This window comes from Polypterus senegalus, chromosome 13 (assembly GCF_016835505.1).
Source record: "Polypterus senegalus isolate Bchr_013 chromosome 13, ASM1683550v1, whole genome shotgun sequence".
Lineage (NCBI taxonomy): Eukaryota > Metazoa > Chordata > Cladistia > Polypteriformes > Polypteridae > Polypterus > Polypterus senegalus.
This window is the reverse complement of record NC_053166.1, coordinates 51,381,101-51,398,125: the sequence shown is the minus strand read 5'-3', so window position 1 is coordinate 51,398,125 and position 17,025 is coordinate 51,381,101. Positions and strand designations below refer to the sequence as shown.

Genomic DNA, 17,025 nt, shown 5'->3' with positions numbered 1-17,025 from the left:
ACATGCAACTCAAGGTGCTTTCCACAGATTACTCGAATCCCACCGCAGGGCACACACCCACACACCAAGCACACACTAGGGACAATTTAGGATCGCCAATGCACCAAACCTGCATGTCTTTGGACTGTGGGAGGAAACCGGAGCACCCGGAGGAAACCCACGCAAACACGGGGAGAACATGCAAACACGCAGGGAGGACCCCGGAAGCGAACCTTACTGCGAGTCAGCAGCGCTACCACTGCGCCACTGTGCCGCCCATGAGTAGAAACAATTTGATGTTATTAAAGTTAATGAAAATATGCAAAAACAAATGAAATAGTCCATAGCGGTTTCAGTTGATTTAGGATGTAGATGAGGTTCTTAACTCCTGAATGTGATACTTCGTCCAATCCATTTGTTTGGCAGATTTTTCTCAAGATAGTCTCACACATCATGATGATGGTCGAGCCTGCTGGTCCTCATTAAAGAACTCCTCTCGAATGCGTGGCATGACGGATTCTTGCAGCAAATTCAAATAAACCGTTGTATTAATAAACATTGTATTTATAATCATTCAAAGTGTGTATACATTTTTGGAACAGTTTATGTTTGAATTAAATCGTTTTGTTCTTTGTACAATTCTGAGTTTCTTAATGTTTCTGAAAAACTGGAATTAATTTCTGCGAATCCTAGAGTAGGCCAACAATAAACTTAACTTTATTACACTATTTTTTAAATCACATTTTAGAGCTCGTATGTATTCGCGCTCTATTTATGTACCTTTGAAGTTATTTTACACTTATTTGGAAATATAATGGCCATGGAATGCAATCTGGGACCTGCATTAAGCTTTCTGGTCAGCTGGATTGATTAATAACCTGGTTGACGTAAGAGGTCGAAGACATTACATTATAATATGGCGTACTGATCGTTTAACTGGACATTTGTGTTTTTATGACGTTCAACATATATATTGTATGATAAAGAAAACGATAATATATAACGACTGGAAACAAAATGATCATTTTATAGTTGACAAGTCGTCCCGTTCAGAAATGCGGCTTGGTTTAACTTCGCCTGCATTCTTAAAAATACGGGTTCTTTAATGGCATTTGCTAGGCTGAGGGATTCCTCATTGAGACACTGCTTGACAAAGAAACATTTAATTCTGGGAAGGGTTCTTTGCATATAAAGTTGGCTTTTTGGTCTTTGAAAATGTGACTAACGCATGTATAGAACAGAAATCTTCTATGTCTAGCAGAATAGCAGGATACAACAGATCAAGAAAATCTGTCCTTTAAAAATATTGAAGCCGCTGTTTTTTTTTCAGTGTGTTATCTTCGATTCTCGGTAATTTGTGAAATCTGTTACATCCAAATCTAAATACATAAAGGTTACTTTTGGAACCTTCACGTGGACGGATCCTTGGGAACAAAACTCCACCATGGCATCACTTTGGAACCTTTATTTGTAAGAGTGTACGAACATATCGTGTATTGGAAGATGAATTAATGAACGAATACTCGTATATGATAATGTTATATGTTATTTATAATTTTAGTTTTAACACCCCCACTTTCTACCCACTCTGTCCAATATAGTCCAAGATCGCAGGGTTACGGCGCTTCTCCTGGCAGCAAAGATCTCTCGCCAGTCTGTCCACTTAAGGGCCACGTTAAAGTTACAAACTGGCAAGTTAACCAAACTTTCATATATATGCGATGTGTGTGGAAACCAGAATACCAGGAGAAAAGCCCAGCAGTCACAAGACGGCCATACAGACTGTACAGAGAATGTAACTGCAGCGCAGCGTTCAGCATTACGGCCCGTTATTTGCATTTGTAGTTCGTTTGAGTAAAAGGAATCCCTGGTGGTACTTGAGTGACGGTGTTAATTGGTGAAGGATGTTTAGCTTTGACTAACAAGAGTCTGACACCCCAGTTTTGGATGTCATTGAAGTTATTATTTTGGTTATAGCCAACAGCAGGTGCTTCCACTAGTTAAGTTACTGCTTACTTATTTTTTCCTACTTTTATTTTGATACAATTCTTTATTATTTATATTTCCAACTGTACCTGATTGGGGTAGCGAACCCGAGATACTATATGGTGGGCGGAGCAGGGGGTTGGGGGTGTTACTGGTTCGTTTATATCTGCCTGGGGGAACGGAGGAGGAAGGCTTTAAGTAAAGTGCTACATCTCTCTGAGTGAAAGATACACTTTGCTGAGAACTGAGGCTCACAAGACCCTCAAACGCAAGACAAGAAGCAACCTTTGAACAAGTCGTCGTCTATCGCAGTGCACATTCAGTCATATACAAAAGTTACACACGCCCGGACCAACTGAGAGCCCCCAAATAGCCTACCACAATCATTTCGGAGATGAGAAAGTAAAAACTGACAATATAATGAAGAACTATTTACACACGGGCAGAACACGGAGACTACAGAACAAGATGAACATGACGGAATTCCAGCAAATTCGCCCGAAAATATGAGGCTGCCGCCCGTAATCGAATTCCAGTCAGCAACTGTGCGGAGCTTCCCTGAGTTCTCGACTCTTCCTCCCAAACATCAATGACCAACACCAGCGTGTTGGATTATTAATTGGTGCCAGCGATGAACCTTGGACCGCCATCCGTTCTTGACTTGATTTGAACCCCGCTTGTTCCGCTATACTACGAATGGTGCTGACTCTAAACCTAGATTAAGCTAGTTTAGGGCAATTTATATTGTTTCTTAACCCGAATTCCACATAATATGTTTCCTTTTGCAAGAAACTATTTGAAACAACATAATTCACACATTCAATGAACGATATGAAATGACAAATTGGAAGAATAACCGATGCCCCTTAAGAACAAACTCCGTTTAGGTGAGATCGGCCACATTGATTCACTGCGTCTGAGTAGTGTTTTTTTGGCAAAACAGCAAAGAGGGCAGCCGCGCAGGTGGCGAAGCTGTGGGTGGAGGAGCGCACGAGACCGCCAGCAGAAGGGAGACGAGCTCGCTGCGCCGGACGGGAATTCGAGCCGGCGGTCTACTGTGGAGCAGCTATCACTTCCCTGTCAGGGGACTGGCTGGGATCAGTGCTGCCACCTCTGGTCCAAATATCCAGACGGCTCTCCCTCTCCTGGAAACCTGAGCGGCGCTTTTCTAGATAATTTTCTAGACTTCTCTCACCCCGAATATCATGGCTGAAGGAAGGAGAGCCTGGAACAAAGAGGACGATCTGCCGGTCTACCTGGCCAGACCAGGGACTACGGACCAAGTCCCAAGGCAGAAATACGGCGGTATGTTCTGCAGTGTGGAGGGCGCCTACGAAAGCAAAACCATTAATTTCGATGCTCTGAGCGTGGGCCAGAGAAGTTCTAGGAGCTCCAGAAATGTGAAAAACCAAAATGTACCTCAGGAAACGCAGAGCAGCACCAGCAGCAGCAGCGGTGGCGGCGGAGGTGACCAGGACAGCGTGAGCGTGGAAAGCGGGCGAGGCGAGGGCGAGGGTGAAGAGACGCTGCAAAGCCCGCCGGGAGCAGAGGTAGGAGCGCGGCGCTCACCCGGTGGCTAGCGGGGAGGTGGATGTACTGTGAGCGGTTAGAGTCCATGGCAGTGTGACGGGGGTCAACCAAATTGAGGGCAGAGGCTAATCGTACAGCCCCAGACTTAGAAGGGGGTCACTAGCGGTGCGTCTTTAACCCGGCATTCACATCGGGGCTCCGGCAAATGTTCCTCTGTGTCAATGCGTGGACAGCACTGCTGGGAAGTGCAAATAGTTTGCAGACTTTAAAAACTAAAAAAAAAAAAAAAAAAATTGGAAAGGAACTAGTGGAGCCCAGTCGACAAATCCTAAAGCTTTAGTCGTTCTTGGCTCTGGTAAAAAGCATCCCATGCACGCAAGTGCCTGAACGCCACACCCAGCGTCCCAGTAGCACATCATGCCTCGGCCACCTAGGCGGTGCTGCTTCGCTCACACCCTTTCTTAAAACGCGCAGCGAACCTCGTGGGTCAAACTGTCATTTGTGTATACTCGAACTGTACTCTGCTGCAGATTACACCTCAATTCACCAATTTTCTAGATTTCAAAAGCCCGTACAAGTAAAGCCCAAAGGGTCATTAATCTGCAGTCTGCGTGCTGTTTACGTGTGTGACGGATCTCGGCACCCGTGCGCACGTTTGAGCAACAGTTTTCAGATACGTGAGCATTTGTGCGCATATGAAGTTCTGTTTAGTTACACGTGTTTACTTTGTGTACTGTACTGTGGCAGGAGAGTGTATATGAATGGGTGTCTGGTAACAGATGTATGGATTATGTGTGTTGATCTGCTGTGTGTCTTTGAGGAATGTGTTTATGGCGTATGGGGTGTGCATGCAGGCCAACTGTGTATTCTGTACGGTGTCAGTAACATACATAAAAGGAGACTTGGTTAGCGAGCCTATGTTTGTATGGATTGTGTTTATTATTGTATGCTGAGTATACAGTGGCATGTGCATTGGTGTGGATTAGTGTGGATGCATGCATGTCAGCTATGTATACCGTGCTGTATCAGTAATGTTTATAGGGTCATTGTTGTAACATTGTACAACTGCTAATCAACATGCAACACCACCAACATTTATTTATACAGTATAGCACATCTTCGTACAAATAATGTAGCTCAAATGCAACACCCTCCAGCACCATGAGCGGGACATACAATTGCCTTACCTAAAAAACTCCTGTCCTCCTTACTTGAAAAATAACAGAATATGCATGTGATTTGCAAGTTTCATAACAAACTGCAGACAAATATCTCAAAACTCTGAAAAGATGTAATTCTGCCAAGTATATCCACCAAACTGCAGTAATTGACAGCAAAAATGAATGTTTGACCCAACACATCCACAAATGTCAGGAGTATTGAATGGGGTAATGTGTGCATAAATGGGCAATTGATTACATGTGCATTATATGTATTGATCTCCATTGTGAATACTGCAGTGCATAGGTGATGCGTACCTACCTGGGAATTTGAGAACACACCGTTATGTATGGATTACAAGCATCCACCTATACTGTGCTGTGTGGTCATACTGTATGTAATGGTAGCCAGCATGCAGGTTTGCATTTCTGCAATTGAACGTGGATCCTGTACTGTATGTAGCGTATGTGCACAATGTGTGCACTGTGCTTCTTTCTTATTGTGATACACACACGTGCGTTATGTTATTCATTTATTCTAGGTCAGGAGTGGAGAACTCCAGGCCTGGAGTGCCGCAGTGGCTACAGGTTTTCATTGTAACCCTTTTCCTAATCAGTGACCAGTTTTCACTGCTAATTAACTTTTCCCCCATCACTTTAATAGCCCTGTTAGAAGAGTTCAGCCCTCTGAATGGATTCCTTTCATCATTAAATGACAGCCAAGCAGAAATGAGATGTGAAATGAGCCAACAGATGACCAGCTAAACTGGGGCTTCAAACTCCAACCAATTTCACTCCAATCACTCTCTTAATGAGAAGCCAATTCTTGCTGTTATTTAAACCCGTTATTTAATTCCATGGCTTGTTGCTGCTCTCATTCTGCCACAGCACACATTTTGAAAACTGTTGTTTTTCTGTTCTTTCTAAGAGCACCATCAAAATGTTTTGGTGACCTGAGAGATCAACCTTAACAAGACCATCACCTCTCTTTAATTTCAGATATTGTGTAATGGGCACGGAGGAGCTGGTCATGTGGTGGCTTGTTTTGTGTCTCATTATTGTTTGGCTGCTAATTAAAGAAAAAGAAACAACTATGGGGCCTGAGTCAAGTTAATTAAAAGAAATAATCAACAGCAAAAACTTGTCACTAATTAAGAAGATGGTAAGAATGAAAACCTGCAGCCACTGCGGCACTCAGGGCCTGGATTTTGCCACCCCTGTTCTAGGTTATCTATTAGCATACTCCTGCTAATGCATTGCTCTACATGTGACTAAATTATGTGTAAGCACATATCTTTCTATATAATGCGCTACTGTGGCTGTCCGTTTGTCTGTCCAGGATTTTAAATCACCTGTAGCTCGCAAACCATTTGTCCTGAAGTTTGGTACACATATACTACGTGACGTCTAATATCCGCTTTTGTGGTGATGATTGACCTCCAAGGTTATTCATCTTTTTATTTATTTTTTTATTTTATTGTAGAATCAACTCTTAGCAGAGGGCAGCCATGCGGTGCATGCGTACAGACGCTGTTCTCATTAATACCACCTTTGTCGTCACTTCCCCTACCTCTTCATATCTTAAATCATTCTTGAGTAGATTGTGGCACTTAAGTGAAAAATTAAGGAAAAAGTACTAAGTAATTGCAACACAAGCACTGACGTAATCAGTTTTAAAGCAAAAAGGTAGATAGATAGATACTTTATTAATCCCAAGGGGAAATTCACATATCTAGCAGCAGTATACTGATACAAAAACAATATTAAATTAAAGAGCAATAAAAATGCATGTAAAAGCAGACAATAACTTTGAATACTGTTAGCATTTACTGGAATTGAAGAGTCGCATATTGTGGGAGAGGAACGATCTGCTCAGTCAGTCAGTGGAGCAGGACGGTGACAAAAGTCTGTCACTGAAGCTACTCCTCTGTCTGGAGATGACACTGTTCAGTGGATGCAGTGGATTCTTCATGATTGACAGGAGTTTGCTTAGCGCCCGTCGCTCTGCCACGGATGTTAAACTGTCCAGCTTTATTCCTACAATAGAGCCTGCCTTCTTAACAAGTTTGTCCAGGCGTGAGACGTCCTTCTTCTTTATGCTGCCACCCTAGCACACCACTGCGTAGAAAAGGGCACTTGAAGAAAGAAGAGAAGTGGCCTGCTAGGGTGGAGAAAAGAAGAGCTGCTCAGGAAGCAGCAAGCACATCAACCTCTGAGCAAACGAATGCTAAACTACAGAGAAAGAGCATGAAAACTAGGAATGTTCAAGTCAAGTGTATTCACTGTACGTTATCATGGAGTGCGCCATTACTGGTTATAGATATACTAAGGTCATGTCCACACCCATGTTCACTTGTGGTCATGGATTTGGATTTCATAAATAAATTAGCCACAGTACCTGTCAGACAGGTAATACAATAATTAAATAATAATAGCTCTCTCTTGTTCATTGTGTACCTTCAGCGCCTTTTCTTTGTATTTGCGTGTATGTTAACGTCTCTTCATCGACACTCACTCTCTCAAGTACGCAGCCATGAAGCCTGCTTCTTCTCAGACCCTGTCACCCTTTATCACCTCCTGTCCATTTTTAATAATACATTTTATTTATTTGTAGGGGCCTTTCTAAACACTCAAGGACAATGAACAATAGATAAAGCACAGATTATAAACAAAACAAAAATACAAAATTGAAATCAGACAGAGCAATTGTAGTCAAAGAGAAAAAGCCGTCTTAAACAAATGAGTTTTAAGTTTAGATTTGAAAAGTGAAAATGATTCAATATTTCTAAGCTCAGATGGTAGTGAGTTCCAGAGCTGGGGAGCAGAGCAACTGAATGCTCTGCTCTCCTTGGTGGTAAGACGGACAAAGGGGACAGTCAAGTGGATGGAGGAAGAGGATCTAAGGGTGTGGGAGGGAATGGCAACATGGAGGAGGTCCGACAGATATGGAGGGGCAAGGCTGTGGAGATCCTTAAAAGTTAACAGAAGAATTTTGAATTGAATGCGGAACTTAACTGGAAGCCAGTGAAACTGCTGCAAGACGGGAGTGATATGGTGAATAGAGGGGGTTCTAGTAATGATGCGGGCAGCTGAATTCTGGACTAGTTGAAGCTTTTAAAGAGATTTTTGCAAGAAAGACCAAAGAAAAGGGAATTACAATAATCCAGAAGAGAAGTGACCAGGCTATGAACAATCAATCAATCAACATTTATTTATATAGCACATATTCATACAAAAAAGCTCAAAGTGCTTTACAAAATGAATAGAGAAATAGAAGACACAATAAAAGATAAACATAAGTCAACATTAATTAACATAGAATAAGAGTAAGGTCCGATGGCCAGGGTGGACAGAAAAAACAAAAAAAAACTCCAGACGGCTGGAGAAAAAAATAAAATCTGTAGGGGTTCCAGACCAAGAGACCGCCCAGTCCCCTCTGGGCAATCTACCTAACATAAGTCAAACAGTCCTCTTTGTATTTAGGGTTTTCATGGAAGGACTTGATGATGATGGTCACGTAGACTTCTGGCTTTAAATCCATCACTGTTGGAGCATCATGATGCTTTGAGTAGGTGATAGTGGCGCAGGCCGCCACCACAAAGAACCGGAAAAAGAAACAGAAGAGAGAGTAGGGGTCAGTACGGATTTTAGAGCCACCATGAATAGTTATTATGAAGAATTGAACATACAGAGTATCAGTATTAAGTTAAATTGAAGTTATAAAAAGGCCATGTTAAAGTAATGTGTTTTCAGCAGTGTTTTAAAGTGCTCCACTGTATTTGCCTGGCGAATTCCTATTGGCAGGCTATTCCAGATTTTAGGTGCATAACAGCAGAAGGCCGCCTCACCACTTCTTTTAAGTTTAGCTTTTGGAATTATAAGGAGACACTCATTTGAAGATTTAAGGTTACGATTTGGAATATAACGCGTCAGGCATTCCGATATATAAGATGGAGCGAGATTATTTAAGGATTTATAAACCATAAGCAGTATTTTAAAGTCAATCCTGAATGACACAGGCAACCAGTGTAGTGACATCAAAACTGGAGAAATGTGTTCGGATTTTCTTTTCCCAGTTAGGATTCTAGCAGCTGCATTCTGCACTCGTTGCAAGTGATTTATGTCTTTTTTGGGTAGTCCTGAGAGGAGTGCGTTACAGTAATCTAGTCTACTGAAAACAAAAGCGTGAATTAATTTCTCAGCATCTTTCAATGATATAAGAGGTCTAACTTTAGCTATGTTTCTTAAGTGAAAAAATGCTGTCCTAGTGGTCTGATGAATATGCGATTTAAAATTCAGATTACAGTCAATGGTTACCCCTAAATTTTTTACTTCCATCTTAACTTTTAATCCTAGTGCATCAAGTTTATTTCTGATAACCTCGCTGAATCCATTATTGCCAATTACTAAAAAAAAACAAGGATAGCAGTGATGTGGGGAGTGAGGGAGGGACAAATACGATTAATGTTACACAAGTGGAAATATGCAGACCGGGAGATGTTATTGATGTGGGACTGAAAGGATAAAGTACACCCAGACTCTTAACCTGTGGGGAAGGGGAGACAGAGGAATTATCAATAACAAATGAAAAATGATCAGTTTTGGATAATGTTGATTTTGTACTATTGAGGAGAACCTCAGTTTTGTCCATTTTTATACTTTCCATAATTAAAGGTGATGCCCTCAGTGTGCTTCGTACGACTTTACTCTTCCTACTGGGTCTCACACTCTCACTTACTCTTTCGATTGCGTCATCAAAGTTAAACTGACTAATCAGATTGATCAGAGCGGCTGGACACACAGACCTTAGTGTTTTATTATATAGTAGAGAGATATTTGCTGCAGTGTACTGCATGTTGCACCAATAGTCAGTTGTGTGATCTGTGAATATGAGTGTTCATGTATACGCTGTTTGTATGTACACATCCATCCTTAATTATCAAATTAGTTTAATCCAGTTCATTGTTACAGTGGCTTATCCCAGCAGCATTGTGGGGCAAACTCACCAAGTCATGACGGGCCATTCCAGAGTCACCAATTCACCCGACACCTTTATAGATTTTTGTGACTGTAAATAGTTTATGTGTTTAAATCGGAGTCATATACTGTACATACTGTAATGCTCTCACGTTTATGTATGTGTGTGCTATGTGTGTACTGTATGTGTGCATCCAGGCATTTCCATGAAGTTTAGTTGAGCCCTGCTGCTCCTGATAAGTGTGTCCACTGTGGATGGGATAGATGGGCTGAGATCTTCTTTTCACTTCCTGCTAGATTCAGAGGTCCATGGTGAGAACATCAGGGAGAACAAGATGTGCATGTGTTAAGAGTGGAGAAGGGAATCTTAACCATTAATGCATGTTGAACTAAAAGGCAAGCTGTTCCGCTGAAAAGGATGCAGCAGAAATTTGATTACAATTGAATTTAATTTCTCTTTTAAGGGGTGTCTGTGGTTATTTGAACAGAAGGCCTACTCACACAAGTTCTTGCCAAGTAGGTTTATTACAAGTGAGTATATATTTTGTTTTTTATAAATGGATATTTCAAAACACCACTGTTTCCCCCAGGCGGCACGGCGGTGCAGTGGTAGCGCTGCTGCCTCGCAGTAAGGTTCGCTTCCCGGGTCCTCCCTGCGTGGAGTTTGCATGTTCTCCCCGTGTCTGTGTGGGTTTCCTTCCACAGTCCAAAGACATGCAGGTTAGGTGCATTGGCGATCCTAAATTGTCCCTAGTGTGTGTGCTTGGTGTGTGTGTGTGTGTGTCCTGCGGTGGGCTGGCACCCAGCCCGGGATTTGTTCCTGCCTTGTGCCCTGTTGTTGGCTGGGATTGGTTCCAGCAGACCCTGTGACCCTGTAGTTAGGATATAGCGGGTTGGAAAATGACTGACAGACTGTTTCCCCCTTTGATTTATTAACACTCAAATACAGTTATCTGTAAATGCTAGATGCACAGCAGGAACAAATGTGCTTGCTGCCGGACTGTCTTGATGATCTGAGCTCTCAGTGTTGGGATTCATTTGAGGTCATTGGTATTTGTTAGCACTGACGTATTCATTTAGAGCTGCAGTGTAGAACAGAGACAGGCCACCGAGGACACCTGATGATAAGAAGAACCTGGGCTGTCTTCTGGTTAATAAGCTGGAGTTTTCTACCCTTCACTTGGACTTAGTGGGAGAGACCCTGTCATTACATTGACAAGGTGAATACTGAGTGGCAGCTTGACCAGGAGAACTTGTTTTTTGACATTAGTGTGGTCAGCATGGATTAAAGGCTGTCCTCGTGTTTTAAATGTGAAATTATACATTACTAGGCAAACAGTCTGCAGGGCTGCTTGGTCCATCTTATCTGCTAGTCCAGCAGAGCCTCCTTGTGGTCAGTCTAAGAAGAGGTGATTTATGGTTAGGAAATTAGAGACAGAAGCTAGCCGTCCGGAACTTTGAGAGCAGATTTTGGGTTAGCAGAGGGGCACAGAGCTGTGCAATTATGGATATGTTAGTTTGGGGTCTCGGCGCACATTTTGGCTTTATAGATCACATAATGGAAAAAAGCGGACTTTTTTGTTAGAGCAAAGAGTTTTGTGAATTAGTGCTTTGATTAATTCCTCTAAGCAGCAGACTTTGAAAACTGTAGGTGAGCGGCAGCTTCGCTGCCATGTAAGAAGATTAAGAGAGCCGAGCAGAAACGGTCTGCGTTAGCAGCAGTTTAGGACCCAAACAAGTTGAGGAGATGGACGGACATAATGTGCCTGTCACCTGGGCAGTGAGTCAGTGTGCACTGGTCATTCAAGGCTCTAAGAGTTTTAGAAACTCCTAGTCATCCACATATTGTAGACATGCACTCATTTTAATATTTGACACAGTTTCTTCCCATTTGTGTTCACTTTTACCTTTTTATTTGTTTGCTGAACAGTGTTTTCATTCATCTTCTTTTTTACTGTAATGCGGTTACCTTCTGAACATTGAATCATCCATTCAGTATATAGACACAGTCAACCAGCAGCTATGCAGACCGCTAGCCTGGATGAAGTGTCAGTCCAGCAGAGGGCACAGTCACTCTAGGTGACCAACCACACAGCATGAGGGTGCAGTGGCTAGCGGCAGTGATGTCAGACTTTTGGCCTGGTCACTATCTGTGGTCAGTTTCCATGTTCTGTCTGTGCCCAGATAGCTATGTGCCCCCTCTGCTCTAGTTGGGTGACGTATTATAGGGGTGTGTGTCTGTGTGCCTTATGATTTAATGGCCTCCTGTCCAGGGCTCATTCCTGCATCATGTCTTTTGTTGTTAGAACATGTTGTCACTGTTTTTTGACTCTGTAAAGGAAGCGGCACAATCAAGCAACTGATGAATTGAAGTTTAAATTTTTTATAAATAAAAAGTAGTTAAGTCAAGAGAGCAAATGGAAACAAAATAGAAGCAGGGCGAGTCAATGTTTCTGACAGAGAAAGACTGGAGACTATCCTTTGAGCTTTAGGGCTTGGACTTGCCACACTACACCCCCCCACAACTCATATACCAAAGGTGAAAGAGTCTGACCAGAGTTTTAGGGACGAAGATGTCCTCTGCTCTTCTCTCTATGTCTGTCATCTCCCTGGCAGACCACTTCCATGATTCACACCAGCTTGGTGACACTTTAGTCCTGGCAGTCCTTTCTTCATACTAGTTTCAGCCATTTTAGACGATGTTGTCAGTCAGATACCACCTATTGTTGTATTTGTGTCAGTCTTATGATGGGTACATTCATTTTTTTCAGTTCATTTTTCTTTTTGTACAGCATGCCTTCCACTAACAAGTTAAGAGTATTCGAGTACGTGTGCACTGTTCCCTAAAACCGTGTAGTTGGGGCTGCACACTGACAGCAGAGTCCATGCAGGGGGCAGAAAACATCCATAGTAATCTCTGTGGCACAAAAGGAAAGGGTTTTTCATAAATGGCTACAACAACATTTATTGATATAGCAAGTGTTTAGGTGGCACTGCCTTGCAGTAAGGAGACCCGGGTTCGCTTCCCAGGTCCTCCCTGCGTGGAGTTTGCATGTTCTCCCCGTGTCTGCATGGGTTTCCTCCGGGTGCTCCGGTTTCTTCCCACAGTCCAAAGACATGCAGGTTAGGTGCATTGGCGATCCTAAATTGTCCCTAGTGTGTGTTTGGTGTGTGAGTGTGTGTGCCCTGTGGTGGGATTCGTTCCTGCCTTGTGCCCTGTGTTGGCTGGGATTGGCTCCAGCAGACCCCCGTGACCCTGTGTTAGGATACAGCAGGTTGGAAGGTGACTGACTGGCAAGTGTTTAAAACAAACATGTAGCTCAAAGTACTTCACAAATACTGATGTTATGATTTCTGTCCGACTCCACAGGATATCTCAAATTCTAACAGATGTGTATTGTGCTAGTTGAGGCTGAGCTTTATAATGTGGAATTTTAAATGCTATTGGTACAAAGTAAATGCTTTGTTTTCCTCACTGCTTCAGAAATAGAGCTTTACTCTGCTTGAAGCAGTTTGTCTAGTAGTGCAAGGCAAAATAAACAAGATCTAGGACAGTCATAAAGTTAAATTTGCTTCATCGAGTTGCAACAAAATAATAATAGACTATTTATTTCTACTGTACATAACTGTTCTGAACTGCCTACATGAACCTGTTGAGGACAAAGTCCAAGAGTGGCCAGCTTTTTGATGGTGCAGTAATTGCTAATTGTGACTGTGATATTTCTTTTCCCAAAATCCAAAGATTTCTTACCAAAGATGATTTTTCTAGCCAACAACCGCAGTCATGTCAACCTTGCAGCTGCTGAACACATCAAAGGTAGATTGGGTTCAGGTTTCTCAAACTTGAAGAGTTCATTGATTTTGCAGTGTTGTTGGATATTGGGCCGACATTCCTGGCTTTCAATGCAGATTACTACTGGCAGAAAATATTCATGGACGACGTGCCTGTCCATCCCTAGTTTTGTATTATGTGGCGTTAATATACTGTAGTAAGAGGTTCAGTGTGTAATTCAGTGGGCCAGCCAATCCAGTATGTGTGTAGCCAAGCCCATTGTAGTAATCATTTGCCCTCCATAATTATTCTTTAATAGTGATATATTAGAAATAAACTATTTAGATACAACTTTATTTGACCCCACGGAGAAATTTGGCTCTTTAAATGAATAATTACATAAGTAGTGTCAGGGATGCCGGGGCAACGACCCGGCCGGGACGCCGTGAGGGACCGGATGTGGGTCTGCACCCAACCTGGATCACGTGGGGGCCACCTTCCTGGTTGCTTTGGGGGCCACGGGTTAAGGGCATGGAAGCCCCACCCTGCAGGGGCCCGTGGTCACCGCCAGTAGGGGCCCCAATGCCTTGGGGACCTGTTCCCTCAGCAATTCCGCCACACCAGGAAGTGCTGGGGGGAAGATTTAGAAGGGCACCCGGAGAGCTGCCAGGAGAACAGCCGGCACTTCCACCATGCTGGGGCATGGCCAAGAGGGGAATGCCGGGAATCACCTGGAGCTAATGCGGGAGACTATAAAAGGGGCCGTCTCCCTTCATTCAGGGCTGGAATCGGGTGGAAGCAGGACAAGGCACAATTAAAAAAAAAAAAAAGAAAACTTTTGATTTGGCTCTCACAGTCCTGGTGAGGCATTATGCAGGCGTATTGTTGTTGATATTGCCAAATATTTAAGGTCATTTCAGCCTTTATTTTTTAATCAACCTATAGGAGGCACACTTTTACAATACATAAACCCACACTTGTAAAATTAAAGGAAAATTCTTACTGCATAGTATTTTACACATAAATTCTGAAAACTTAAATGCCAACAATTCTCTCGTTTTATTTGTTAAATATGGACATGTTTTAAATTTAATGTTCTTTTGACTTATCTCGCCTCTTCTGAATTCTGATTCTCTGCACTTTGTTATCTCTTATATATATTTCTCTTCTGTGTCGTCCTGCTTCCTCTTCAAACCCGGTCACGTCACGTCACTGCCCAATATCTAGCCTGACCGCATGACCTTTCACTTTGGCGGGGACATGACACACGCGGTAGTCCGAAGAAGGAATAGGAATCGAGAAAAGCGGCGTGGGGGTGTATGGGAGGCCACAGGCAGCGTGGGGAAGGGTTTGTAAGAGGAGGAATAGGAATCGAGAAATGCCGTGTGGGCTACGTGTGTTGGGGACCGGGTTTGAAGAAGATGCAGGACAAACCAGGTGGGGAAGGGTTTGGAAGAGGAGGAATAGGAATCGAGAAATTGTGTGTGGGGGACCAGGTTTGAAGAGAATGCAAGACGAACCAGAAGAGAAGTACGTATATTGCAAAGATTTGCATTAATCTACAACGACTAGTTTTCAGCCACGGTCAGTTGTACGTGGCTTTTTCTAGGGTTAGATCTTTTGACTCATTATCTGTCGTCTCCAGCAAAACACCTATTCACAACTGCGTCTTTCAAGAAGTATTTCTTTGTTCTTGATTTCTGAATTCCTTTTTCAGCGTTTTCCGTTCCTATTCTTACACTGCCGTATGCTACGGCGGGCATCGGCTAGTTAATTTATATTGCATCTGAGTTACACAGTGAAATGGATTTAGAGAATTGGGATTAATACACAAATTCTAACTACAAAGAATGCATTTTGAAAATTCAAGTGCAGCTCCAAAATGCTCGCTTTCCTCTTTTGCCAGAATTGATGCTTTTCATTTTCTGTGGGTTAGAGAATTTTGTTTTTAATGGGTAATTTTCATCCAAACTGACTGAAATCGAGAGGTATTTTATACAGTAAATAAAGAGAGACATTTTGTAAAATATGCAAAACTGCAATGTTCCGTATCAGACTAGACTCAATAATTAAGCTGTGTATAAATACAATTTTCTTTTAGTTTTCATTAAGAATTGTCAAAACAGAAGCTAATAATTTAAGCAGCACATTAACTCTTTTCTTTTCTTTATATTTTAAACCTGTCACAATACAAGGAATATATTGATTCAATGATAAGAAAACATGCTTCATATACTGTTCATCGGTGGTACTTGAAGTGTTTCAGACTGAGAATTAGTTTGCTAAGATCAAAGATACAGCAGACCGCTTACACCAACAATTGAAGTGCCTTGAGCATGGGAAAGGCGCTATATAAATAAAATGTATTATTATTATTATTATTAACAGTCACTTTTTCCTGTATTTCTGACATGAAGTTACCATTTTTACTGTGAATAGCATGGAATGAAAAAGGCCAATGGCCAGAAGTGGGCTGCACAGGCTGACATCAAGGATATTTTAATTAAACAGACCTTCATAGTAACTGATAAAAGTTAGACTGCGGGGGGGCTGAATGTGAAGTGTCAAGTGAGAAAAAGACAGGAGCAATCTGAACAAACGGACAGGATAGCAGCTGGAAGGAAGGAGTTTTTAGTATAATACAGGAGTGTCCCGGAGGCCCGTAGTGGCCATTTCAGCCACTTTTTAAATTACTGCTGAACATGGGAGAGGCTTGTTTTGCCTTACCCTTTAATTGTTTCTTTTTTCCTTACATATTAGCCAAGCAATATGCCGCAGACGTATACACTATCAGTGACATACACTTGCAATGTACTGCTTAAAGTATTAAGGTAAGGTAGGAGAGTGCTGCGAGTGAGTGCAAGAAGAAGTGAAGGATTCATGCATATGGATTTCTTGCCGCTCATTAAAATGAAATTTCATTTCTTCTGTGCTGCGTTATCTTACATGTTTGCAATACGTTTTTAGAACCATCTACTGCAAAATGAGGACATTCACAGAGCCAGCATGCAAAGGTGAGATAGGAGGAAACTGCAAAAAGCATAGGAATTGGAGTGTTAAAGTGGAATACTAGCATGATAATGGCAGTCCTGCTCTACTACATTAATTTCGCTATTACAAGTAATGCAACAGTAGGAGGAATTTTGTGGCCTTTGGCGTAGTGGTTTTTTGTCCTTATTTTTTCAACAGTGATTCTACTGCTTACTTTCATTTAATATATTTTGAATAAAGCAAGAAAAAAATGTCTTTGCTTGTGTTATGTGAGACATCCCCATGATTAAGCCAATGCAGTGTTCCCAGTAGTTGCTAACTGGATTGAGAATGCTCTTACTATTTTGAGTGAGAAGATGACAGGCCTTCTGGTACAACTTTGTGTTGTGCACATTCACACTGCTGTGAATGAATGAATAATGTCACACAGTACATTTAGTATTTTCTGTGTGGCTAAAGACCTGCACTGAACAGTTCTGTGCCATCGGTTGTGGTTAGCACTAAAAACAGCAGGCCACAACTGGCCAGTAATGTTTAGGAACATTGAGAGTTCACATTGGCTACTGTCATGAGTTAGAGCGGACTGAGCAAGTGGTTACTGTTTTAAGTGACTGGAAAATGGATCTTAAT

The 17,025-nt window shown here is 42.2% G+C and overlaps 1 protein-coding gene across 1 annotated transcript in view; it reads left to right on the top strand.

Moving 5' to 3' along the window:
- Positions 1 to 2,992: 2,992 nt before the first annotated feature.
- The window catches only part of dpysl3 (dihydropyrimidinase like 3), a 132,686-nt gene continuing 118,653 nt past the window's right edge, over positions 2,993 to 17,025 (top strand). The window contains exon 1 of the mRNA XM_039775017.1: positions 2,993 to 3,515. Within this exon, the coding sequence (XP_039630951.1) occupies positions 3,171 to 3,515 (345 nt within the window). The 5' untranslated portion in view covers positions 2,993 to 3,170. The remainder of the gene's footprint in view (positions 3,516 to 17,025) is intronic.